This window comes from Drosophila sulfurigaster, chromosome 3 (genome assembly GCF_023558435.1).
Source record: "Drosophila sulfurigaster albostrigata strain 15112-1811.04 chromosome 3, ASM2355843v2, whole genome shotgun sequence".
NCBI lineage: Eukaryota > Metazoa > Arthropoda > Insecta > Diptera > Drosophilidae > Drosophila > Drosophila sulfurigaster.
The window spans coordinates 54214413-54241319 of NC_084883.1; the positions used below are offsets into that span (position 1 = coordinate 54214413).

Sequence of the window (26907 nt, forward strand, 5' to 3'; positions counted from 1 at the left end):
TGATGCGTTTATTGTAAACAATTTTATATTTTAGACGTAAGCCTGATTTTACAATGAAGCAGGCTGCTTTTCATAAATTCTAAATTGAGATAGATTCTCTCTGTCTTTTAAAAATTTGTACTACAAAAGCATAAGTCATGTATTCCCTATTGATACATCTTAATCATATTTCAACGCTGCGATTCCCAGGTGTGTGATTTAAAGGCACTTTGTCTTGATTCGATTTGCTGTTCATGGCTTCACTTGGCAAATCTTGTGATTGCGAGATGAATCAGTTAATCAACTGGGCAAACTTTGAAGTGAGTGTGTGCTCCACTTTTGCAGCATTTCCCACATTTACAGACCCCCAATCCCACAATCCCCAATGGCCATGAGCTGTGGAGAATCAACAGCCTTGTCCAGTTGATTCTTGTTGTTGTTGTTGTTGTTGTGCTTATCAAGTGTTAATATTTACAGCGGCGCGTAATTGTTAATACATGGGGCGAGACCCCAATGGCAAAGCAGAGCAGAGTAAAGCACCTCGATTCTCATGCTCAGCTGGGATTATTAATTAGGCATTTATTAATAGCAAATAGCAGCATCTCATTGACTGCTTCAGTGCATCACGTGTGTGTGTGTGTGTGCACTGATAACGTCATTTGCTGCCCCCCCTGATGGGTGTGTGTTATCGTTAATCGTTTCGGGTTTATCGTCTGAAACTGCTGTCGCATAGTCTTTACTCCGAGGTGTTGATTATGATTTACCAACACGATAGTGTTGTTGTAATCGCACTTTATATCCGCTGAAATTGACATGGATTAAGTTCAGTTATTTTCTATTTACTGCAAATGGCTGACAAATTGATTGGACAGCAACAGTAACAGCAACAGGCGGCAGCGATATGCGGCATGCCTCTTATCAACGCTCTCTGGGCAATAACAACTGTTGTCGCCGGCACAAACATTGTGAACCCATTGTTCATTGTGACAGTTATCTCTAGTGGTCTGCTTTTTGTTATTCTTGTTGCTGTTAGAAGTGTCCGATTAAAGTGCAGTGAATCAACTCTCAGTTTTCTCTAACAATATTTATATTCTATTATTGATCAGGCGGATCTGTATTGTCTCTGCTGATTAGCGATGTGCGATGCGATGTGTGAACTAATTTCCTATTGACTTTTTGCTATTTTGAGCTACTTTTCCATCAACCTAAATCCACAATTACAAAGCAAACACTTGCCTTATTTTTACCCTTGTCTTTACCAAATTGTGTTCGAATGTCAAACAAACAAATCAATTAAACAAAACACAAAAACACAAAAAAAAAAGAGAAGAGAAGCCTAAATTTCCGTTGAGAAATTTGTGTGTAGCTCATTTAACATCAATTGGTATCAATTATGTTGATGATATTGTAAATTATTTTGTATGCGCTGCACATCAGCAATTGGTTTGGCGGATTAAGTATGCGTTGCTGCTGTCGCCTTCCCTAGAGGTCAGCACTTGACCTACACAGATAACTTGCAACATGCTTGATAAATTTTGTATTAATGCATGAAATTCTTTCTCTTTTGCAGTTGATAAAACGCTGGTGGCCAACAACAACAATAATAACAACAACAAAAAGGGCAGCGAGGCGGCTTTGGATGAGACTTTGATTGCCAGCAACGAGAAGCAGCAGCAATTCGAGCTGGAATATCAGCAACAACAGCAACAGCAGCAACAACAACAGCAGCAACAGCAACCACAGCAACTGATTGAAAAACAACAAACGACTAATTTGGCGGTCTCTGTTGCCACTGTTGCACCCCAATTACAGCAGCAACAACAACAGACGGCAGCAGCACCAGCAACTCAGCAGCATCAGCAGCAACAAACTTCGCCAGTTGGGCTGCAGCCACAGCAACAACAACAACAGCAGCAACCACAGCAGCAGCAGCAGGTGCAGCCCAGCTACCATGAGCAGCATGCTCCACAGCAGCAACATGCCCAGCAGCAGCCACAACAACAGCAGCAGCAACCACAACCACAACAGCAACCACAGCAACAGCGCAAGCCACCGCAGCAGCAATACAACAACAATGCACAACAAGTGCGCCGCAAATATTCATCAGAGTACAACCATCAGCAGCATCATCATCACCATCACCAGGGCAGCAACGACTCCGCCAATCAGACCACCAAAACCATGTCGTGGACCAACTCTTCGCAACACAAGAAGTCCACACAGTCGGTGGCGGTGACAGCATCGCCAAACACTGTCAATAACGGCGGTGCTGCATTGGCTGCCACAGCCACGGCTGCCACAGCAACTGCACCACCAAGTGGTGCCACCAACAACATCAGCAACAGCAGCTTTAATAAGCAGTCCAGCAGTGGCTCCTCCTCGAGTGGTGGCGGTGCCTACAGTCACCCGACCAAGACTTATACCAATCAACAGCACTACCAGCAACAGCAGCACTACCAAACCAGTTACAACAACAGCAGCAGCAGTGGCAGCAACAGCAGCAGCAGCAACAACAACAACGGCAGCAATCAGCCACAAATGCGCACATATGGCACCATGAAGGTGCCCTCATCGCCAGTGGCCAGCACAGCGCCACCGCTGGAGCGCAAAATTAGTGGACAGCAGCAACATCAGAGCAACAGCAACAGCAATGCAGCAACAACAACAACAACTACCTCAACGGCAAGCATTACAGCAGCGCCGCATCAGTTTCAACAACAGACGTCCATTGACAGCAACCAGTCCAATAGCACAAACAATGCCACAGTGCTGCCCCAACAGCAGCAGCAGCAATCGCAACAACCAGCACAGCAGCAGCCACAACAACAACAGCACCATCAGCAACACCAGCAACAACAACATGCTGCCTCAGCTGGTGGCAAATCCTTTGTGAGCAAAACAAAGTTTGTCTCACACAATTTCAGCAGCGAGACAACAACAACAAGCACAACAACGTTCAGTGCAGCAGCATCACAGCAGCAGCCAGCACAGCCAGCGCTCAATTTGGCGCCACCAGTGCCGCCCGCATCGCAGAGCAGCAGCAGCGGGGACAGCGTGCAAAAATCATGGGCCAGCCTCTTCAGCTCGAAGCCAGTGGCCAAAGTGGCGCCCTACGACGGCAACAAGTCCCAGCAACAACAGCAGCAGCAACAGCAACAATTACAGCAGCAACCACAACTGCAACCGCAACTGCAGCTGGCTCCGCCGCAGCAGCAGCAACCACATCAATTGCCAGCCCAGCAACAGCAGCAGCAACAACAATCACAGCAGCAGCAATTGCCAGCAGCTTCGACTGCGAGTGTGCATCAGCAATTGCAATCGCCAACTCCAGTGCCAGCGCCAACTGCTCCCCTTGTGACACCCGGCACCCTCTCCTATTCGGCTGCCTCGGCTCAGGCTGTGCCTGCCGCTGTGGCAGCTTCGCCCGCCTCGGCAGCGGTCAAGCCGTTGAAGCCGGAGCCAACGCGTGCTGCACAGCTGGATGAATGGACCAATAAATATGCCGAGTTTCTGACACGTCACAAAACCAATCTGACGCCCATCAGTCTACGGCCACGTGGTCTAACCAATCGCTCCAACTACTGCTACATCAACTCCATATTGCAAGCGCTTCTGGGCTGTGCGCCTTTCTACAATCTGCTGCGGTCCATACCCAAGCAGGCGGCGGTGTTGAGCGAGGTCAAGACACCCACCGTGAATGCCATGTAAGTGACCCAGTTTCGTTTCGTTCGTGTTGAGGGGGTTTATTAGCAGCCACAGGCAAGTCAACAGACGTCTCGGCACCATGTCCAGCTGTCGTCTGTGTTACGCTTGTGGCATAGCAATTGGCATTGGCCTCTCAGGCGTTCATTGGTTGCCTCCGTTCTGGGGGGCAATCTTTGCTTAACGTCGAGGCCAATGCAGGTGCAGCGTGTAACGCATGAATGTCCCATCGATGGCTTCATGCACTGCTTCTTGCACGCACAGTAAAATTGAATTATATGCAAATGAAATTCTTTAACTAAAATACCTTCTCCTTGTTCCCTTTTAGGATGTCTTATATGACGAACTTTTCCGCTTTGCCTGGCGGCTCACGTTTGCGTGTGAACAACAAGGCAGCTCAAATAAAGGGCAAGGATGAGTTTGCTGGCGTCGATCTGCAGTGCGATCTGGCTTTTGAGCCCACCGAGATCTACAAGCTGTGGAACGACAGTCGCGAGGAGCATGTCGAGGGCAGACAAGAGGATGCCGAAGAGTTTTTTGGGCTACGTTCTCAACAAGCTCAACGATGAGATGCTGGAAGTGAGTACTAAATGGTTGTCTTTATATTTAATGGCATACTAAATTATTTATTCTATAGGTCATTAAGCTGATTGCCAAGCCAACTGCTCAGCAGAATGGCGAGGAGCAGGAACAGGAGCAGGAGGATGGAGGCGATGTTTGGCAGGTAAGTGCTTTCGCGCATATCTCAAATGATTTGCAAAATGTTGTTTAATGAATTTCCACCCACACACACAGATGATCTGCAACAATCGCAACAAGGGAAGCGTCACACGCCAAACCGACTTTGGACGCACGCCACTCAGCGACATCTTCCGAGGCGAGCTGCGTTCACGACTCCAACGCGAGGGCGAACACTCCACGGATGTTATTCAGCCATTCTTCACGCTGCAATTGAACATTGAAGTAAGTTTGCCACCGATCAGAGATCAAGTCCATGCTAACAATTACTTTTTATACACAAAACAGAAAGCTGCTTCGGTTAAGGAGGCATTGGAGATACTGATTGGTCGTGATCAGCTTGAGGGTGTCACTGGCAGCAAAACCAAACAAGAGGTGGTTGCCTGGCAGCAAATGACTCTCGAGAAGTTACCCGTTGTGCTCATCTTGCATTTGAAATACTTTGACTACAGATCCGATGGCTGCACAAAGATACTAAAGAAGGTTGAGTTCCCTGCGGAACTCAAAATCGATGCCAGTGAGTGAATGCATAAAACACCAAGATTATCCTCAATTCATGTCCTATTTCTTGCAGAGATTCTTGGCTCGAAGAAGACGTCGCAGAAGCAGCGCGCCTATCGCCTTTTCGCTGTCGTCTATCACGACGGTAAAGAGGCCTCCAAGGGCCATTACATAACGGACGTGTTCCATACCGGCTACAATTGCTGGCTGCGCTACGACGACAGTTCGGTGAAACCGATCAGCGAGAAGCAAGTGCTGCAGCCGCATACGCCGCGTGTGCCTTATCTACTCTACTATCGCCGCTGCGATACCCTGCCACCAGTGCAGCAGGCAAGCAACGGCGGCGGCAGTGGTGGCTCCTCAGCAGGCAACTCCAATGCCCATGCCCATGGCCATGCTCATGGTCATGGTCATGCCACGTCCAATGCCGCCTCCAACACCGCAGCTGCAAACTCAGCGAATAACAAATGAAACTATGTTGTCAAAAAAGTATAATACTAGGCATGCCACGTTTTGGTTTTCTATGCATGTACAATTTAACAATTAAACTATATTATATATATATATTATATTTAAATGCCTATATTTAAGCCCGAAGTCCAAAGCGCATGTAAGTGTGAATGGTCGATGTATGTGTGTGTGCTGTTTGCGTGCGTGCGTGCGTGTGTGTGTATCATATAAGACTTAAAATTAATGCAAAACTCCTAGCTATAAGCATTAGCCGTAGTCCTAAGTCGATAGCAGCTTAGTTGTGCAACAATGAAGAACAACAAAAAGTTCGTTTAAACGAAATCTTTGTACAAAGGTAGCGCGTGCGTTAACTGAAACAGCGAGCAAATGATCACATACATACAATTACAACTAATTAGTTGCTAATATAGTTAAAGCAGCCAATCTATTATCAGCATGCCCAATTTTCCTCCAAAAATACAAAAGAAACTTTCTAAATGGCACAAAGTTCAGTCGTGTGCATTATATATACATAAATAGTTGGTAGACCTTTTCGATATGACAAACATTTAGAGCTCTATATGTACATATTCATTATATATATATAAAACATAGTTATAGGACAACTAGGAATACCATTTCTTTTGTAATTGTTTATGGAGCATGCAGCATGCATTTAGGTCCCAGAGCAAACAATCAGCTGTTTATTGAGTATAGTTCACAATATATATTGAAATGCTTTGAATATGCTTTAAAAACAAGAAAACAAAAAAACAAATCAAATTAACAAATACTTTTGTATTCAATACAAGACAAACAAACAAAACCCATGGAATATGTAGGCATTATTTTGTGTATAAGTCGGAAATAAGTTATCAGCAAACCAACAATAGTAACGCCACTTACATTTATCAAAGTTTACGTTCATTTCATAATTTATTTCGTTTTGTTGTTTAGTTAGAAAACCAATCAATCACACAAATCATTGTACTTCATCATTTATTTCGCTATTCCTCAAATTATTTTCGCACCTCTAATGATATTTTACTGTCTTTTGGCAAAACACATAAATTAGTTGATAAATATTAGATTTTTTTTTGTAACAAAGTAAAGCTATAAATTATGTAAATCAACTTGTCAAGTTTCATATTTCGTAAAGAACAACAGCTAATCAAGATTTCTAGTTGTTGCATCTGTAGTTGCTATAAGCAAACGAGCATATTACACAGATACATGCATATTTTTTAATTTGTAATGCTATTAATTAATTCACATACACTTACAATAGTTATAAATAACGTGCCAATGTTAAAATTCGATAAAAAATTATACAAAAAATACAAAAAAAAATGAAATGAATTCTGTGTTGTCGAACACACGATTTGAGTGCATTGTGTAGTCAGTGACTAAACGAAGAAATATGTTGTTAAACAAAAGAAAAAAAAAAAAAAAATAGTTACGAAATTTTGTTAAATTAAGTTTGTATTTAATAATATTTGATATAATTACGGGAAAATCTATAGAAACTGTGCTGTAAATTGCTTGGACTACGATTTAACATCCACATTTAAAAGTAACCTCTTCTGTTTGCTTCCTAAACTCCCATGGGAATACTTTACGATAGCCAAAAAAAGCAAATTGTTTGCCAAAAGCTTTGTTTAAAGTATTCTTTGGATGATTTTCTGTTTATACCTACTAAAATTGTTAATTAGGAATTTCTCGAAAGCCAAGTCAAGATGTCAGCGTATTGATTGTAAAAATAAACATATAAACAGCAAAGTAACTTGAATAGTTCAAGTGATTAGTAGTTGTATATTATATAATGATACATATATACGACATATTATGTATGTATATTATAAAACAATAATATATATTTTGATGTTACACATATATATGAATTATTTGTAAGCCAAATTATAGCAAAACATTTTTTTCTATAGGAATTTTACAGCGTCTGCGCTTTGCTAGTTACAAATAGGTTCCTAAAAAATGCGAGGAAAATAACCCAACAAAAACATACAAAAAAAAAACTAAGAAATATTAAAAAAAATAAATAGAAATTAAAAGAAAATTAAGAAGGATAGTGAAGTAATGGAAAACAAAAGCAAAAACAATAATATTAGTACTTTGTAGTCTAAAGCCAAGCTAACAACATATGAAACATAAACAAAATTATACATACACATGCATACACATATAAATGAAATTTATACAAAAAGAAAACAAACAACAACAAAAAGATAAAGTAAAAATCAATGAAAATTATGAGGAAATTAATTTTCATACCATATTATATATTTTTTCAAGCGAAATTAACATGTTCAACATACATCGCATCTACATAAATATTAAATATATAACGTAGTAACCAAAACTAAAGACGTAATAGTTTAACATTTTTTGTCTAAAAAATCGATTTATATATTTATGGAATACTCCAAAATTCAATTATTTTTCTGACTTTATTCATAATCAGTTTATACATCATTTTTTTTAAATTGTTTAATTTTTGTTGCCCCATTTTTTTTTAATTCTTTGGCGCTAAGGCAAGTCGGGTTTTGCCTGGATTAATGTTTTAGGTTTTAAGTAGTTTCTAAGGCTGTGTAACTAACTAAATACATACATATACATATACAATATCATTAAAAGCTAAACAAAACGAAATGCAAAATTATTTAAGTGACCGATAAATGATTATAAAATTTCGGGATTTGTGTTGACTTCGCCTGACAATTTACGATTATTGTTTACTTTTGATTTCCAGTTATTGAGCTATATGTTGTGACCCTAGAAGGAATGAAAGTAAAGTAAAAGTAATGAGAATTGGCAAGTGCACTTACTAAACGTATAATCGAAGTACGATAAAATCATTAAGATATACAAAGTAAATGAAAAATGATTAAGTAAATTTATAAAAAAAATAATAAAACTAAACAGCATACAAACTAAAGTTAAAGTTAAATGTTTTGTAATAATTTTTGTAATGTGAATCAGAAAATGTGGGAAATGAAAAGTAGTTTTCATCAATTTACAAAGAAATCTATGAAACGAAAATGACTAGGAAGACATACAAAGACGTTTAAGAAAACAAAATTAATAATATTTAAACAACAAACAAAAACAAAACAACATACATGATCAACAGAGCATAATAAATTAGTCCACATTTAGTCTAAAACAAAACAAAACAGAACGAATTGAAAAAAGTTGTACTAACTAAAGCTAAGCGTAACTATTATAATTTGTAACATGATACATCCACACAAACTAAAAACGAAATTAACTAGCAATAAAATAAATAATACCATTACCCAAGTTTGTTTTTATTTTCTTACAACTTTTGTGTAACAATTTATTAGTGTACTTCAGCATGATTGCAAAAATCCATTGAAGAAATTTATTGAGATTTTGACAATGATATAAGGTAAGTAAATTTTCAAGTTTGTAAAGAGAATAATATTTTTAAATATAAATCAAATTATTCACCATATATGGTTGAAAATATTTTTAGCATTTTATTCAGTGTATAAAAATTTAGTTTACTCCAAAAATAAGTTTTTGTAAACGGCATTTAAGAGAATTTAAATATTAAAACGGAAATTAAGTGGGAATAAATTATAGTTTAAAGGGCGGAGAGGAAAGTGAAAGGAGTTCATTGAGAGAGTTGCTAATAAATAGGTATAAAATCACATGCTGGTGTAGGTCAAAATCATCACGAGCAGAAGACACTCAAAACCGGTTTTCGCCCAAAAAGAGAGCATCGAAAAGAATTGAGTATTGACAACAAATGAATACCCTAATAGTATATAGAAAATAAATATATTTATACCATACCAATATAAAGAATTGATTGATTCAAACTTGCAGTATAAAAGTAGGAAAGCAATTACTCTCAAACCTTACATCACTTCAGCAGTGCTCGCTACGCATCAGTGCTTCTCAAACTGCTTAAAGAAATCAACATTGCCACAGTTGTTAAGCGCAATACATCGACTCTTTTTCTTTATTTTTTTCAAAATATTTGTTGAAATCAGGCAAACGACGTCTTCAGCGACTTGTGATTCATTTGTTATGCGAATCACAAACGAAACAGACAACAAAAAACCCGTTTTGCACCAAGCCACGACTTCGACTTCGACTCTTGCTCTCTGTGTACATCGTATAATATCTATTAGAAGAGACCCTCTTCCAAAAACGGTGTGTGCTGTGAACACAGTCGCGAATCAGCAGAAGCCGGAGACACTGTGACAAAATGCACAGACAGCTGCAGCTCGAGTTAAGGATTTCGTAAGATCAAAAGATCTCTTGCGGCAAATGCCAGTGTAAAGTGTAGTTCAATCATTGGAATGTATCGGAATGTGCTGTGTTTGGTACTGGGCCTCATCGTGGGCATACAGTTGACTGAGTTCTGGGGCTATCTCACATTCACAACGGATGAATACGAGAGCACAGCGATTGCAGTGGACACAGCTGCACCCACATTGCCACTGAAGGTATCGCTGGCTGATTGGTTGCACCATGAGACGCGAGTGTTGTGTCTGGTGTTGACCATTCCCAAGGATCATGCCACGAAGGCGGCCAAGGTAAAGGCCACTTGGGGTTCTCGCTGCAATAAGCTAATCTTTCTGAGCAGTCAAGATGACGCAGAACTCGGAGCTGTCAATCTCAATGTGACTGAGAACCGAAGCAATCTCTACACAAAAATGCGTGCGGGATTAGCTTATGTCTACAAGCATTACGTGGAGGATTACGACTGGTTTCTCAAGGCTGATGACGACACGTAAGCCGCGCTGCTTTTGGTTGTATTCATTTATGGATTTGTTTGCTTGCTTTCAGTTATGTCATCATGGAGAATCTGCGTTACTTTCTCTATCCCTACGATCCAGAGGCACCTGTGTACTTTGGCTATCGCTTTCGCACAAGTTATCCACATGGCTACATGTCGGGGGGAGCTGGCTATGTGCTCAGCCGTGATGCATTGCGTCGCTTCAATCTGTTTGCTTTGAACAGCACAAAGTTCTGTCCGCTGAACAGTCGCCCCGAGGACAGACAAATTGGCTACTGTCTGCTGAATGTGGGCGTGGTCGCCGGTGACACTCGGGATGACATGGGTCGCGACCGTTTCTTGCCTCTAAATCCGCGACATCTGATGCCTCAATTACAGCCAGGCACTTGGCTGGATAAGACCTTTTACTTTAAAATGAATGTGAGTTGTCAGCGCATAAATTGTTGTCGAATGTCGTTAAATCATTGCTTTTAATTTCAGTATTCGGATTGCTGTTCGGACACGAGCATCAGCTTTCATTATAGCAAGACACATGACTTTGATCTGTATGAGTATTTTCTGTATAAAATACGAGTGCTTGGACAGCCAGAGGCAACGTATGCGTTACCCAAACGTTTGGATGGCAAACAGATGGACCAAAAGCTGGAGTATTGGAGTGCACAAAACTCGGATAATCCCGAGAAGTTGTAATGGGAATGAAGAGTAATCTTCGGCAGGCCGAAGTGTGAATTCCTTAGCAGAGTAAAGACTAGTTTGATAGAGATGAATGTTGACAGCACAAATGTTTTTGTACAGTAGCGTTATTATGATGAATACATGATGTACATGTATGTATCCCAGACTTTAATCAAGGAGTGAAAGAGTAGAGAAACTAAGATTTATAGTATATGAAATACTAATTAAATTGGATATATATTGAATTAAGGCGCATACCAAATTTTAATAAAAATGAAGTCTAGTTGTGCAGACATTACTTAGATGAATATAAGTTTTCAGTTTTAAACCAGATTTGGATCATATGAAGAACTTTATATTATTATAATGACAACTGTATGGAGTAGTAGTCCAATCGAATTAATATCTCCTTGAAAGCTTGTCAATCTACCAAGCTGAATCTTTGTACAAAAATTTAAGAAAAAACTAAACATAGTTTTCGAGAAAAATTCTTCAAATGATGATTTGTATAGGAATCGATATTGTGGTGAATATATGAGATAGTTGACTGATTTAAATCAAATATGGATACAAGAAATATAACATTATCGAGAGCTGGGAATTATAACTTCGAGAAATAAAAGCAATAGAATAGAATCGGACTTGTTCCTATTTAGGATCACAGTCGAATAACAAGCTAAATTTTGAACAAACTATAATATTAAAGCTTTATGACTAAGTTATTAAATAGCATTGATTGAAATGATCAACTGAGTTAAGTTGATGGCTTTTTAAAAGTAATTTCCATAGGCAACGTCTTGGCATAGAAAATCCTAATACCTCTTGCATGGATTCCAGAAAAAGACTCTGCCTAACATTACTAACTTAATAACCACAAGACAAACAAATAAATGTGCCAGTAGTATATGAAAATTGTAGCAACTAGACTAACTTTGATGGAGACATTGATAAATTGTGTAGGCGTATATCGATATACTTAAAGTAATTGGCCGACTTTGTGTAAATAAAACAAGAGACTCATAGCGTGGAGACCAAGATTTATTTGACAATGAAACAAACAATCGCATGTACAGCCAGAGGACAGATGGAGAGAGAGACCCAAAGTTTAGCTGTCCATTGGCACAGCTTCAGCCATTTGTCAATGAAGTCGAGTCGAGTCGAGTTGAGTTGAATTCAGTCTAGTCTAGTTGGGTGGGTAACAATTGAAGACCCCTGCTTTAAAGCCCAATTTATCACAAAGACGACGGCCGCGTGCCGTGTGCCTCGGCGCCGTCCGTTCAGCCGCCTCTAAGGATTAGACTCGACTCAGTTAGAGGAGCAGAAGAGAAAACATAGCGAAAGAGAGAGAGAGAGAGAGAGGTTTGTAACAAATACTGAAAATAGGAATCGAGAACCGGAAAATCGAGCGAAACGTGCCAAACACGTGAAAAATACCTGGGGATCAGAGTTGCTTTCATTATTGTTGTTGTTCTTGTTGCATCCGCGTCGCTATTGTTGTTATTTATGAGCATCGAAATGAGCTGAAACTGCAGCACAATTCCAGCAATTGGGGTGGGATTTGGTGGCACGCGAGCCACACCTCGACTAAGGACTAAGGATATGGATAAACTCGTTTTTGGCAATACTCGTAGCAGCAGCTGCCATTTGAAATTGTAGAGCTGTAAATGTTATGTAAAATGTGTAACATATTTACGAGTTTGTTCGATGTGTGTGCTGCTATCTAACGAGGGGTTGCCTTTTCATTTCTATTTTTTGTTGTCTCTAAAAAAGGAACGTGCTCTGGAACGTGCCTATTGCGCCGGCGCGCCCGTCACTTCATTTGTTAGCTTAATTTCCATATTTGCATAAATAAATACGAGTCGCTTTGTTGTTTACGTCGCATGCAAGTTTTTAAAGTTGATTGGGAACGAGTCGGAGAGCTTTATCTGCCTCAAAATGCAAATGCAAATGCCCATGTAGATTGGAACACGTGTCCTGACCAACAAGCCGTGAACATGCAAATGTTCAACGGGTACGAGGTGGTGGCAGTGGCACAGGCAACCAGACAGATTTCTATGATGTGGTCTTATCGGTGGCATGCCACGAGGCAGCAATTGAAACTAGCAAGCTGATAAGCGAGTGACAGCTGCTCAGCCTATTAAGCTGCGGAAAGTTCGAAGCGAAACCCCTTTTTGGAAAGGGCTTCCTATAGAGCTTCGGAACTGACAAATAACTTTTGAATATCTGACAATCGTGCAAAGTAGCATTAAGGTTTATAAAACATACTTTGACGGTATGCGAGATACCATCAAATTATAATGATAGAATTAAGCTGGGCATTAATCTGCAGCTTTTTAGCAAGGCTTTTTGATTTGTTGTTACACGAAGCTTAAGATTTATGTGAAATATTTCGAAAAACTTGCAGGGAAACAGTTAAATAAATATATGACTGTATATTAAAATTTGATTTATTGATATAAGAATATTAAGATTTGTGTGAAGTGTTTCCAAAAACATCAGTTTATAGTCGATATTTTCTAAAAGAGTTTGCCACCCAGTAAATGGTGAAATTAAATTCAAGTTGATAAATAAGATACTATATATTCATATACAAAAAACATTATTCACCAAACCTAAATTGAACAAATTGGCTTAACAGAACATTTAATTTCTTATAATAATATACTTCAAATAAGTATTATGTTCAAAAGTAATTTTGAAATTTTATAGGAATTAAAAATCTTACTTAATTTTACTTACTATGACAGAGAGAATAATCATTTTCTTTTTAAATACTGTGTTTTAGATATAATTAAAAAATAACTTATCCTATAACTTTCTTATAGCAGCAATATTGAATATTAATAGAAAACTTGAAATATGAATTCAACAAAATTGCTTTGTTGTGTTTGTTATCAATTGAATTTTCAGAAATAAACAAACTACTAAGAGAAGCGAAGATACACTTTTAATGAAGTTCCTTGATTGTCATAATCTATAGATTAGCAAACTACAGATTATTGGGCTAGACATTGTGGACTCAATATATTCCTATTGCCTATGTTTAATTAGATATTCGAATGGTATGCAATCAAGAAGGCAATTTTCTTAGAACACTTAAAGATAATTTTACGCCACTTTAGTTTCGTCTAAAGCAATTTGTGGTCGAAAACAAAAGCCTACTCAGAATTCGAAGCGATGATTGTCTGCTGTCTTAAGGAGCAACGGGACACGCCCTTCGCTTTAGTGTTTTACTACTTCCCTCATTGTCATTGATAAACCCTTAAGTTGCTGACCCTCTGGAGAATGTGTGTGTGTGTGTGTATGTGTGTGAGTTTGTCGTTTAGTCCGCAAATTGTCTGAATCATTTGCTTCTTAAAACCCAAGTCACAAATGTCTTCCCTTCCTCCAGCCCCCCTGCCAGCCCATTGGACTCTTTTCCGCTCTGACTCTTCGCAACGCCCATGTAATTAGTAGCATTCCAGAGCTAACAATTGAGTGAGTCAATGTCCCTGTTCGTTGTTCGTTGTTCACTCGGGCGCCAGGCTGTCTGGCAGACTGTTTACACACATTTCGAGGACGTTTTATAATCAATTTAATGGCTTCCCTGATGCAGAGCAAGCATAAAAAGGAACTACACTCAAGGTAGCGCACAGCTCACACAAAAAACAAGGAGGAGACCAAGACAATGTCGAAGCCAAAAGGCACATGAATAAAAATACGAAAAGGAACAAAAAAAAAAAGAGTCAACGCCAGGCAAATGTCCGTGGGCATTTCAATTTGTAGCTGCTGCCTAAAGTGAAACCTACAATTGGCACTTTGCAGCCAAGGAATTGCCCCTTTTTCTTTTTTCTGTGTGCTGTGTGCTGTGTGCTCTTTGCCTTGCTTTGCCTTTCTTCTTCTGCTTCTGCGGCACCGCAACTCAATTAAGTGACGAAAGTTGAATGAAAACCCAAAAGGGCAAGCCAAACAAATGGGAAGCGAGGAAGGAAGCAAGGAGGGTGCGGTGCGGTGCCTGGCACCTCGCAAGTTCCGATAAGAAAGACGGCTCTGAAACCGAGAAAGCTAGAAGGGTCGTCAGTGAAGCACATAAATGCCTCCGCAAAGGAGGAACACACAAAAAATAAAGAAGGGACTATGGATGTGGCTGTGTGGTGACTCAACAATGTCTTGAACGTGTTGCTTCGCTTCCTGGGGCAAAGGAATGTTTCTTATAAGAATATCCAGTGCCACTTTGCAACCCCTAAACAAAAGGACACGACGCCTTGGCAGAGGGTTTCCTTTAGCTGTGGCGCGTGCCAAGGAAGGCAGCGCAGGGAGGAGGGGTGAAGTCGAAGAAAACAAGTCGAAGACTGTGACTGAGGAATACCTGTAGCTGGAGAATTGACGTTCATTACCTTATCGTCTGTCTGCCGTCAAGGTTGTCGCCTTGCAGTTCCGCCGTCTGCATTGCTTGACAGGCCTAGATGGCGATGTCCTGTGACTCATTGCCGTGTCCACGTCGCAAAGCGGAAGCGCCTGCCAAAGCCGAGGGACGAACAACGAACAGAACAAAAAGAAGTATTGAATATTACAGCTAAACTGAAAGCCGGCAATTACAGGACACGTGCAATATGCAAAAACAAGGACTTTCGTTGGATGTAAAAGGAAGTGGCAGCGAAGCGTTAAATTGAAGCATGCCAAATCAATTAAAAATTGTTAGTTGCTTGTTTGGCTGGCAGTCTGGCGACAACGCAACGCGGTTGTTGTTGCATGGCAACACACATACATATGTATTTTCTAGCTAACGTATAATTGTGTTTTTCTATTTTTTAGAATTTGTCTCGCTGCAACTCGGCTTGGCAAACAAAGCTGCGCAGCTGCCGCACTTCGCTTATCGCAGCGAAATAAAAATCAAAATACCTTTACACATGATTTATCAAGCACAGCAAATGTGTATGTGTGTGTGTGTGTGTGTGTGTGTGTTGTGCTGTTGCAGCTGCCGTTGCTGCCCCCTTTTGGTATTTTTGGGCTGCGATCGCCCTTGGCCGAAAAATGCTTATGCTTTATGCTTTATGCTTTATGCCCAACAACAGTCCAAAAATCAACCCCCTAACAAACACTTTAGGGTGGCTTACTATCTGCACACAACAAATGCACATACATATATGCTGTATATGTATGTGTGGCTATACTACTCGTATTTATTAGCAGAGTTCTCATTTATTTAGATGTTGTTGCATTTGTGCACATAAACTGCATGAAATTTTACATTTTCAGCTACCAAAAATCTGACCATCTGAATTGTTACTCCTATTTCGCTAGTTTCAAACACCCGCTTCCTCTCACCCCCTCTTCCTCTTCCATCCTCTCAGAGGGGTGCTCCTAATTACCTCGGCATCTGTGAGCTGTGTTGTTGTGTTTATGGTGTCCATGGGATTTCATGGATATCGCGGGGTGCAACCAAAAATTGTTTCGTGTTCGTCTGCTCATATGCTAGATTTTTAGTGTCGAGCGCATTGAACTCTTTAGCGACAAGTCTCTTCGACTGGAACTAATGAAAATTGCTATAGCTCGCCGAGCTGTAATTACCCATTGAGCAACTACTTACTGTAAGTATATACAACTGAATTACATAGTAACAGCTTGTGTCACCAAAACACAGTTAAGCACAACCTTTCATTAACTGTCTGTTTTTTTGAGACATCATATAGAAAAAAGTTTAATCTACAAATGCTTTGAATTCATACTTGACGTTAAAGATTTATTTAAATGTGATTCGTAAAATGAAATTATAAAATTATAAAATTAAGCAATGAAATTTTTAACTTTTTAAGCAGAACTCTTTGTTAACAGTTAATATTTTATTTGAAACATCAAACAAACTTGGACTTATGATTAAAGTTGTTTTTTATGATTAAAGTTTCTTCTAAAGTTTTTTCATTATTCATTGTTTTTTCTTTAGAGAACAATCATAAGGTAAAGACATCTAATTAAAAATTCTTAAAACGATGTCGAATACTTATTATAAATTTTAATATTTCTTCCTACATATTTGCATTTATTCTAAAGTAGTAGACAGACAGTCTTTTATTTGAAACTCCAAATAAACTGAAACGTATGTTTAAAATTGTTTTTAATATTCCATATTTATTGTTTCTTTAATGAAAGTCAACACATCTTGTCCTGATTCAAAATTCTATAGACGATGTCGATTACTTATTATAAAGTTTGATATTATTTCTTACATAGTTGTATTTATTTTAAGGTAAATACTCCTCATATATTGAAGTTTTTTTCTGAGTACAAATAAGCTTTGTAATATTGCAATTTTAGTTGCTATCGAATTTTGAATTTAACTTATAAATCTGTAATAAACATAAGACTTTCTTAGCCTATTTCCATATAGCTTACAAACTTAATTTGCAATCTAGAGGCAATTCTTAGTACAAACATACAATAATAACTATAGCTTTTTTAGTTCCTCAAAATTTCGTTGCGATCAGATTAAAATTGTTTTTAAAGAAATTCAAAAACTCCTACTTAATTGCTTAATTGCTTTATCCAAATTAATAATCTTTCATTCATATTAAACATTCGAACTCTCTAAGATTGGTTGTCATGTTGCAAATTTTGGCTGCTAATATTAAGAATGGGTTCATAAGAAGAAATGACCACCATCAGGCAACAGCACATCATCATCGCAATTTGTAAATAAATGTCTTAACTATTTTGTATTATAATACAAATATCTTTTGTTATTTTAAAGAATTGTCATACATCCATATTAGAAGATATTTGCCAAATTGCTAATTTTGCCTATTACTCTTAACTTTAAGAAATGGACTCATACAAATTTTTCCCATCATCTGCCAACAGCCCATCATCATCGCAATTTGTAAATGAATGTTTCAACTATTTTGTAGAAATACCTTTTTTTATTTTAAAGAACTGTCATATATATTAGTAGATGGTTGCCAAGTTGCAAATCGTGGCTACTAACTCTAAGAAATGGGCTCATACCAAGTTTTCCCACCATCTGGCAACAGGCCATCATCATCGCAATTTGCGAATGATGACTAAATCTCGTAAATAGACTCGCGTTTATCTTGGCATCTGACGACAAGCAAAGACAGACCTATTATTATTTCAGACTCAGTCTATTGCCACTACACGTATGTGTGCAAACAATTTTAGTCTTGATAAGCTCGTGATAAGTAAGCAACAATGTAAATCAAACTTCCCACAGCACATTTACACAAGAAATCAAAACAAGATGCTCGCCAGATAAACTCAGGCTGATGCTATATAAAGAGAGGGGCTATCATTGGCAATCAGTTCACGAAAACTACTCGATCCAGCAACAGAATGCATTCTCTCACATTAGCCCTGATTGCCATCTGTGGCTTGTCCGTGGGATTTGCTGCAGCTCCAGCTCCAGCGGCAGCAGCTGCTCCAGCCAATAATTTCTATTTGGAGGTGCAGAACTGGGTGCGAAGTGTGCCACACAAGGAGATCCAGCAATTGGTCAGAGCTTATGCTCTGAATGATGCCGGATTCCAGTCAGTGCTGAGAGAGATCAACTCGTTGCCCACATATCGATTGCGACAGCAAGTGCTCCGTCAGCCGGAGGTGCTTCAACTCATTCAGTGGCTGGGGCAGCAATTGCTGCTGTCAGGCGGATCCCTGAAAGTGTTTGACGACCTCGAGATTGAGATTAAACTGTTCAACAAATATCCCTACTGGGCTCAGTCGGTGAATGGAGTCGCTGGCTTCGAGCAGGAATTCCTTTATCTGTATCCAGTCCAACAGCTGCGCAGTCTCCTCGAAAGCAACGCCCAACAGAGTCCCGCCTCTGCCGAGCTCTGGCGTCGTCTGGTTGCCCTGAAGCCGGTCTACGAACGAATTGTGGCTACACCACAGGCCATCGCTTTTGGCAATCGCCTGCGTGCCTTGGGCGTGGATATTGCTGGCGTGGACTCGCTTATTCGCTACCAACTCGGCTGGAGCAATGAAACCGTCTCCAACTACGACTACCAGGATTATCTGGGATTTTAAATAAAGCACAATTGTGAGAGCGGTCAGGAAGTGAAGCGGATTTAATAGAAAATCTATTACAATTACTATACTCGCATTTATCCAACTATTACTGTTATGAAATATCAGCTTGCAATATTATATTCTTGGTTTTATTATTTCATTAATATGAAATCTAATCTTAATATGAAATCTAGTCAAAAAATAAAAATATGTTATTAAAGATATCATAATGTTGTTTTTTTTTAATTGTTTATTAAGTGAGGAACCTGTACAACAAAAAAAGGTATATCAAATAAAAATGAAACCAAACGTCAATATAAAGTTTGTGGATGACATACTATAAGTATAAAAGGCATAGTATAGTAACATAATGTTAATTTAAATATTAATCGTGAGTTAGTGTTCAATCTAGTAGTCATACGCTTTAAATAAATAAGTTAAAAAAAACATTTGTCTTTTCCAAAAATTGTTAAGTATTAAAAGTTAAATGTGGAATTTGCGTAAATTTAAATATTTTTTTTTTAATTTATATACAGAGTTGGTTAATTGCAATCTAAGAAAGCATAGAAAGTAGAAATTGTGAATTTCGTATAAATTTGATTTGTGTTTAAAGCACAGTCAGATCGTGCATTTGGGTTAAGTCTTTATTTTTATATCAATTACCCATAAAGTGTACTTGATCAGCGTCAACAGTCAAGACGATAAAGCCACGTTCATCTATCTGTTTGTCCGTCCGTATAACCACCTCGATCTCAGAAACTATAAGCGATTTTGATATTGATATTTATATATCAAATGTGTATTTTGGTATATTTCAGTATTTTTGTATATTAATTTGGAATATTTTTTTGACAACACTTGTTATATCAATATATAGAATAAACATGTCGGTGTATCTCAGTATTTTTTTTCGGTATATTAATTTGGTATATTTAAATGATAATACCACAGTATTTTGCTCTAATTGAGAATGAGTATGCCCTCTACTCATAGTCGAGCACACTCGACTGTATCTTTCTTTCTTATTTGATGTCCGTAAGCATAAAGCAAGAAAGCTGAAGCAAAAAGAAATTTATAATTTCAATTAAATTTAATTCACACAGAGTTTCATTGATGAATGTAAATGATAAGCTGAATAAACATTGAAATATATGAAATATTTTTATTTTCTGAAAAATTAAATATAAATTAAACCAATATTCACACAGTTTAATAGCATACCAATGAATAAGCTCTAAGATTATTTTAAAACTGCTGTGCGCTAAATTTGAATGCCTGAATGGGATATTAACCATAATTCAATTACAATATAATTGGAATTGAGAAGAGGAATATCATTTGGCAGCAGCTGCTTTAAACTCAGCGAAAGCCTAAGGAACCAGCGAGTGGGTAGCTGAGTAAAATGGGTGGGAGAATGGATAGATGAATGGGTGGGTGAGTAACTGAGTGTGTGTTGGTGTGTGTAAGTGAGTGTGCACCCTCAACTGAGGAGACGTATCTATGGCAATGCCATGATTAAGTAACAGATGAGCCATGTGCCCAGCAATGCGCTGTCCAATGCTCTGGCAAATGTCCCGGCAGTGTGTCCTGGCAGTGTGTCCTGGCAGTGCTTATGGGTCGCACATGCGATTTAATTGAAACAAACCAAACAGGAAGCGCCGCAAAGCAACGCAGAGCGCAGCGTAGACCTGAGCTGAGCTGAACTCAACTGAAATGAAGGGGGTGCTTTTGTAATGAAGTTCACAGTTGGCAGTTGCCACTTCCCACTTCCCAGTTGCCACAATTTCAGTTTCCAGTTGCCAGTTCCCATTTCCCAGTTGCTCCCAGTTGCCAGTTGCCAGTTGGCAGTTCTCAGTGCTTTGCGTATACAGTTACTCATTAAAAGAGGCGAGTCGAGTCGAGTCGAGTTGAGTCGCGATGAGGCGGCTTTGAAATTGGAATTGCAACGGAAACTAGTTAATGTGAGGCTATTGTCAAAAGCAGAAGCGCAACTTGTGCAATTTTCACACAGCAGTCGCCGTCGCAGTCGCCGTCGCAGTCGCTGCCAGCGTCGCAGTCGACGACAAATCTTGCACAGGATCTTTGCTGTTAAACAATAAAGCATACAAAAAGAGAATGCTGAAAGAACTCGCCCCTTTTTTTTGCGGTGTACGCGTCCAATTGGAATTTTATAGAGTCCTGTGGCGGGGGGATAAAAAAAAAATGAAATATATTTTATATGTACATACATATATATCCAGCCCCCTTCCCTCCCCCCTTCCACAGCTGGCAACCACAATTCCGAACCCTCCGATATATGCACTGCACTTCGCTGTGACTGACATGCGGATATACGAGTCTCAAAATGCGGCTGCACTTTCAGAGCCACCCCTAAAAACGGCGCCCTAAAACACATTTCATTTCATTTTTAAAGCGCTTTTCAAAATCAGCAGCAACAGCCTCAGAATCGGGTAGAAATAGGCATAGTCTGTGTGCAGCAATCGCAATCGGAATTGGAATCGAAATCGGAATCGCGCTACGCTTGAGCTCTGGTTTATATACAGCAAGTAAGAAAGTTACAGTCGAGTGTGCTCGACTGTGAGATACCCGCTACCCATTTTTAATAAAGGCAAAATATTGCGGTATTATTTTAAAAATATACTAAAATACTAAAAATACTAAAAATATACCAAATGGTATATTTGGTATATCGATATAGTACCGCATTCAAAATACACCATAGAGGGCCAATATACAAGATTGTCAGCCAAAGCAACCAGAAAGTAGGCGTTTTTGCCCATACAAAAGTATTTCTTTAATAACTCCGACAATTTTTATCTGATCGCAACCAAATTTTCAGGAATCATAAAGACTACAGTAATTATTGTATATACCAAAATTCTAGCTTAAAAATTACGCTTGTTATTCGATTTTTTTTATTTGCAGAGACGGAAGTGGGCGTGGCAAAAATTTGAAACAAACTTAATCTGCGTGAAAACATAACAAATGCTGTCGAAAAAAAATTATTGCTCTATCTCTTATAGTCTCTGAGATCCAGTGTTTCATACGGACGGACGGACAGACGGCCAGACGCACATGGCTAGATCGTCTCGGCTGTTGATGCTGATCAAGAATATATGTATATATGTACTTTATAGGGTCGGAGATGCCTTGTTCTACATTTCCTGCCGGCACAAAGTTATAATACCCTTCTACCCTATGGGTAGCGGGTATAACAAACATATTCCAGGGACTCGAGTTCTGTTCTGTTCCGTTTTCCCCCTTCAATGTTTGTTGTAGAGTATTTTGGCTCGTGGCTCGCCCTACGACATTTTGGTTAGTGTTTGAAAATGCACCTGGTTGAATATGGAATATGGTATTGTGTGTTGGGTTTTCGATACTACTTCGTTGACTTCTGTTTGCTGTATTGGGTGGTGGTTTTCGCTTGCATTCTGATTTCCATGGTGCACATGCCAATGCCAGTGCAAAGGACCGCAAGCTGTCAAGCTGGCAACTAGGCAAGGACATTAGCAACAACAAATGAACGTTGGTTGCTGGTCGCGTGCCCGAAGCACTTCGACACCCAACAGAATTGTGAATTGTGCATTGTGATTGTTTTTCATTTTTCTTGCTGCTTTTCCTTTTTCACTGCTTCTATTCTTCCACATTTTGCGCGCTCATGCAAAACGCTTTGACGAGTTATAAAAGTGCGTATGTGTTTGTGAGTGTCCTGCGGCGCATAAATACATTAATGCATGTGCTCACATATTTGCCGACATATACTAGTAATTTCGCCTTGACTCATAGCCATAGTCATAAATCGGAATATATAATTAGTGCTTCCCTTTTTCTGCTTTGCTGGGACTTTCCTGTTTTGGGGGTTAGTCATGCGGCTTTTGTTTACTTTCCTGCATGGATTGGTGTGCAAATTCCTTAATCCTGACCAGACATCTTTTCAGCTCTTCACATGCCCATACAAATTATAGAAATGCGATTTTCAACTTGATTCAATTTGTAGGCTGTTTAAAAAAGGTTTCGCAAAATTGAATTTTGTGTATTCAGTTTCGTATTCTGTCGATTCAATTTGCAAACTTTCCTCTCAATAAATTAAATTATCACATGGCAAACTTTTTATGCAGTTTTGCTATTTATTTGGCCTTAAAAAGCTTAAGCAAATATTGAATTTCGCATTTTTAATTGGAAATGAATACGAAGCAAATATAAATATTTAAATTGTTTTTAGTTAATCCTTTAAAATGACACTGCCATCGGGCAAAACATATAAAAATCAAAACAATTCACACAGAATGTTGACCAACAAAAAAACCTATAAAAATGGAATGCAAAAAGTCGAGTCGAGCTGTTCAAATATTTGCTGGCAACTAAATCCCAAAACAATTCCACACTCCATCGAGATTTTTTGTTAATTGGCGCGAATCGAATTCAAACTGCCTCTGATCCTATTCTAATCAACAGCATATGCCGATAAAAACAGCAACAGAAATACAATTAAAAAATTTCACACTTTCGGACAAATTAAAAAAAGCAAAAACCCGAAATGTAAAAATCCAATCTCTGCCAGTTTCCGTTTGATTTTTTCGAGCAGCCGAGAAAATTGCATCAAATTATAAAAAAAAGCAAAAATTTAATTACATCTCCACAGACTGGAAGAGAAAGAAGCTGCCGGCGGCGACAATGGCAACATGTGCTACAGTGAAGCATCCTTGAGGAGCTGGCCAAGCGCAAGCACATGGCGGCTGAAAAGGCTTTTGAGACGCACACAAATGCAAATGCATTATGCCACATAAACGATGCATTTTCGAACATTAATTATTACCAGGCAGGCTGGTAAGCAGCGAGCTGGAGCAGACAGAGAGTCAGGACTGCACTTGAAATTACCATAAAAGATGCACTTAAGGGTTAGCAATGAGCAGGCAAACAACAAACAGAAACAGAATGCGTATTTCAACAAGTGGGAGAGACGAAGAAGATGTTCTTTGGGGTCGTGTTGGGTGTTTGTTGAGTGCAAATTTAAGCTAAGCGCGCCTTCGAGCGCTGAGCAAGAAATCCGAGCAGTCAGTCAAAGGCATACCGTATCGAAGCCAGGAGAGAGGTGGAAATAACGCAGCATTTGTTGCTGACAGACTGACAGAATGACAGCAAACGATGAACGATGAACGATGATTTGTTGGGGAGTTGGGAGATCAACGTAGCGAACAGTCGGAGGGTTGCGTTTGCAACCCAAATCCCAACATAGGGTTGGAATTTTGCGTGTCCTGTGTCCTGTGTATGTCCTTGCAATTGTTCGCGTGGCTGGCGCACTTCTCTCTCAGCAACAGCATCAGCATCAGCATCGAATTCTCGGCCGTTGCTCGGTGCGTGCGCTATTAATTCTAAGCTGCATGGCAAACAAACACTGATTCCGAAGGGGTCATCCATTCGCCTTTCACCCCGAACACTCTGAGGATGACGATCGGCCAGAAAGCTGCTGCTACTGCAAGTCGCTTTGGGAATACCGTAAACCCAATTGGGGTGGCGACAACCAACAACGAACAACGAACAACGTCGTTGCCACGCACGTGCCTACCGTAATACAACAACAGCCAAAAGCAGTAGAAGCAACAACAACAACAACAACAATGGCGTCATATTCGAACATAATATGCCATATTTGTGTTTGGTGCGAGCAGCGCGACCAAAAAGCCTTTTTGCTCCTCTCTCTTCACTGGGAATCGAAAGTGCATTCCCTTTCATGGCAACCATGAGGACAACGCCAGCAAGGCAGCGGCCAAAGCAGAGGCAGAGACAGAGACAGAGGCAGAGAAAGCGACGTCGCATTTCGATTATATTAATGCAAAGCACACACTCGCACACACACAGCGACACACACTCACACAGATACCAACAACAACAATCGCTTTGTGGTGGCTGACCAGCCCAAACTGTGCTTGAGTCCTCCTGCTGTGTGCGTGTCTCTCGGTGCTACGTCTACGTTCATGTCCATGTACCTACCCCACCAAAAGCAAACTTGACGAGCTTATAGCACTGCTGTCTCCACTGCCTTTGTCTGTGTGTGCGACTGTGTGTGTGTGCTGGAGTGTGCTTGTGTGTGTGTCGCCTGTGCGTAGAGAGCACGAGGCAGCAGCAGACAGCGTCGAAGTAGACAGCGCCGCAGCCAAAATGAAAACCTGAAAATGCAACACCAAAAATATTACACGCTAAGAAATTACGAGTTAAAAGAAAGTTAAACTTATAGAATATTCTAGAACACACATATATGGTTCCAGTTGAATTTAAAATTGGTTAAATTACAATAATTTAAAGCTTTCACTTCAAAGTTAGAATATCATTCTTTTATAACAATAATAAAGTCTGAAAAACTTGGAACTTTAGACACTGATTTAATTGGATTTGGAATAAAATTACAAAAAGTGATTTAATATTAATTAGAAATATATTTTTTATAAATTACTCAAAAGACAATAACTTCAAGAATGTAAGTATAATAAAACAACTATAATTTTCATTGTCTCTGTATATAATAAAACATCAAGTTAAAAATGTACTACTAAGCAGTATTTGCAGCTTACATTTAGAGATTTGATTATCATTAAATAAAATATTTGTATACTTTGTTTAAGTTAAATATAATGTTTCCAAATAGTATATTTTTCTTTTTAGTTATGACTGTAAACTGAGATTAATATAACAAGTAAAAAAGCTAGAGTGTGATCGACATTGAGATACTTGCTACCTATTCTTAATAAAGGCAAAGCAGCGGTATTTATTCTATAATATACCAAATAAATATACCGCAAAAACTCTAAATAGTGCCGAAGACCATATTTGGTATATTGATATAGTACTACATTCAAAATATACCATAGAGTACAAAATATGCGAGATTCTCCGCTAAAGCAACTAACATAAGATCCGTAGTTAATATGCGTTTTTCCCATACAAAAGTATTTCTTAAATAATTTCTGCAGCTTTTATTTGACTTCTACAACATTTGACAATCCTTTCAGTTTCTAAAAATTCATACAGATGATTTTATTATATTTATGATTTTGTTATTATTATACTTAAGCTAAAATTAGAGAAAAGATATTGAAGTGGCCAATCTCTAATTTCGGCTTCAACGTAGCTAAATAATTATGTTTCTTGATTGCCATACATTAGTATAGTACATATATAAAAAAATGAAGAAAACTATACATAGTAATGCAGTCATGATGAGCTGATATCCTAAACGATGAACTGATATCCAAAATTTGTATTCCGTCAGCTTGCCTTTTGGCCCAAATAGTTGAATCTCTGTTGTTATGTATCTTTAGAGCAGACAAATGTTTCCAATTGCCACAGCTGCTTAAGAGCCGGCAGCACAGACACAGAGAGACAAGGCTCAGATACTAAGTGTGTGTGTGCCTCAGGTATTTCTGGCCCATTGAGTTTTCTGTATCGCATTTAACCTTTGGTTACACGCACAATTAACGGTTTCATGGATATCAGCTGTTTGCAAAGATTTACAAAAAAAGGGAACCTAAGAGAAAGAATGGAGAATCTGGGTCTTTGTTGCCAAATTTCCATGAATCGTAGAATTTGCAAGACAGCACCGAACATGTGCTACAGTTCCTGTCGCGTGTCCTTTTTTTTGCTGTGTGTGTTTCTTTGGTGCGTGGCATTTTTGGGCATTGAGGCAACCTGAGGCACAGCTGCAAAAAATATTTCGGCACCAAAAGATTTCTCCAAGTGCAGGCAGACTGAACTCAGTGCAAAGGACTTTCACTGTCGACGTTGCTGCTCCCCTCGCCAGGCTGCGACACGCTCTCTGTATGTGTGTGTGTGTGTGTGTGTGTGTATGGAAAAAAGGGTGACTAATGTGTGTGATTGCTAACAAAAGATTCCGGCTCTGCGGCGACGTCGCTGCCAACGTCAGCAGCAGCAGCGGCAGAGTTGCCGGCAACGAGGGCTAAAAGGACAACGACTCGGAATTGGGGGATGAAAATTTCCAAGAGCGACGCCGTCACAACACACAAACAATGATTTTAATTTCGCTTTCCTTTGGCACACATAAATAGAGGCGGCAGGATATG

The 26907-nt window shown here is 39.2% G+C and overlaps 3 protein-coding genes across 3 annotated transcripts in view; all 3 read left to right on the forward strand.

The window, feature by feature from the left end:
* LOC133842005 (putative uncharacterized protein DDB_G0271606) overlaps positions 1-7451 on the forward strand; it is a 29478-nt gene extending 22027 nt beyond the window's left edge. The window contains 7 exon segments of the mRNA XM_062274894.1: positions 1550-3683; positions 4010-4214; positions 4216-4260; positions 4319-4405; positions 4477-4644; positions 4708-4936; positions 4994-7451. Coding sequence (XP_062130878.1) covers positions 1550-3683; positions 4010-4214; positions 4216-4260; positions 4319-4405; positions 4477-4644; positions 4708-4936; positions 4994-5391 — 3266 coding nt within the window. The 3' untranslated portion in view covers positions 5392-7451.
* A 2042-nt stretch (positions 7452-9493) lies between these two features.
* Positions 9494-10951, forward strand: LOC133844261 (glycoprotein-N-acetylgalactosamine 3-beta-galactosyltransferase 1-like). Its single transcript, XM_062278173.1, has 3 exons — positions 9494-10153; positions 10210-10579; positions 10640-10951. Exons 1-3 carry the CDS (start codon positions 9720-9722, stop codon positions 10847-10849), a joined length of 1014 nt encoding a protein of 337 aa, XP_062134157.1. The 5' UTR covers positions 9494-9719; the 3' UTR covers positions 10850-10951.
* A 7171-nt stretch (positions 10952-18122) lies between these two features.
* LOC133844634 (uncharacterized) lies at positions 18123-19054 on the forward strand. The gene has a single exon (XM_062278716.1). It carries the CDS (start codon positions 18161-18163, stop codon positions 18848-18850), a length of 690 nt encoding a protein of 229 aa, XP_062134700.1. The 5' UTR covers positions 18123-18160; the 3' UTR covers positions 18851-19054.
* Positions 19055-26907: the final 7853 nt, after the last annotated feature.

What these genes read in the sequence shown, in the direction of transcription:
- LOC133844634 (XM_062278716.1), top strand. Translation starts at nt 18,161, where the DNA reads ATGCATTCTCTCACATTAGCCCTGATTGCCATCTGTGGCTTGTCCGTG.
- LOC133844261 (XM_062278173.1), top strand. Translation starts at nt 9,720, where the DNA reads ATGTATCGGAATGTGCTGTGTTTGGTACTGGGCCTCATCGTGGGCATA. An exon ending in CTCAAGGCTGATGACGACAC is followed by an intron (nt 10,154 to 10,209) that starts GTAAGCCGCGCT and finishes GCTTGCTTTCAG; the next exon opens with TTATGTCATCATGGAGAATC. An exon ending in CCTTTTACTTTAAAATGAAT is followed by an intron (nt 10,580 to 10,639) that starts GTGAGTTGTCAG and finishes TTTTAATTTCAG; the next exon opens with TATTCGGATTGCTGTTCGGA.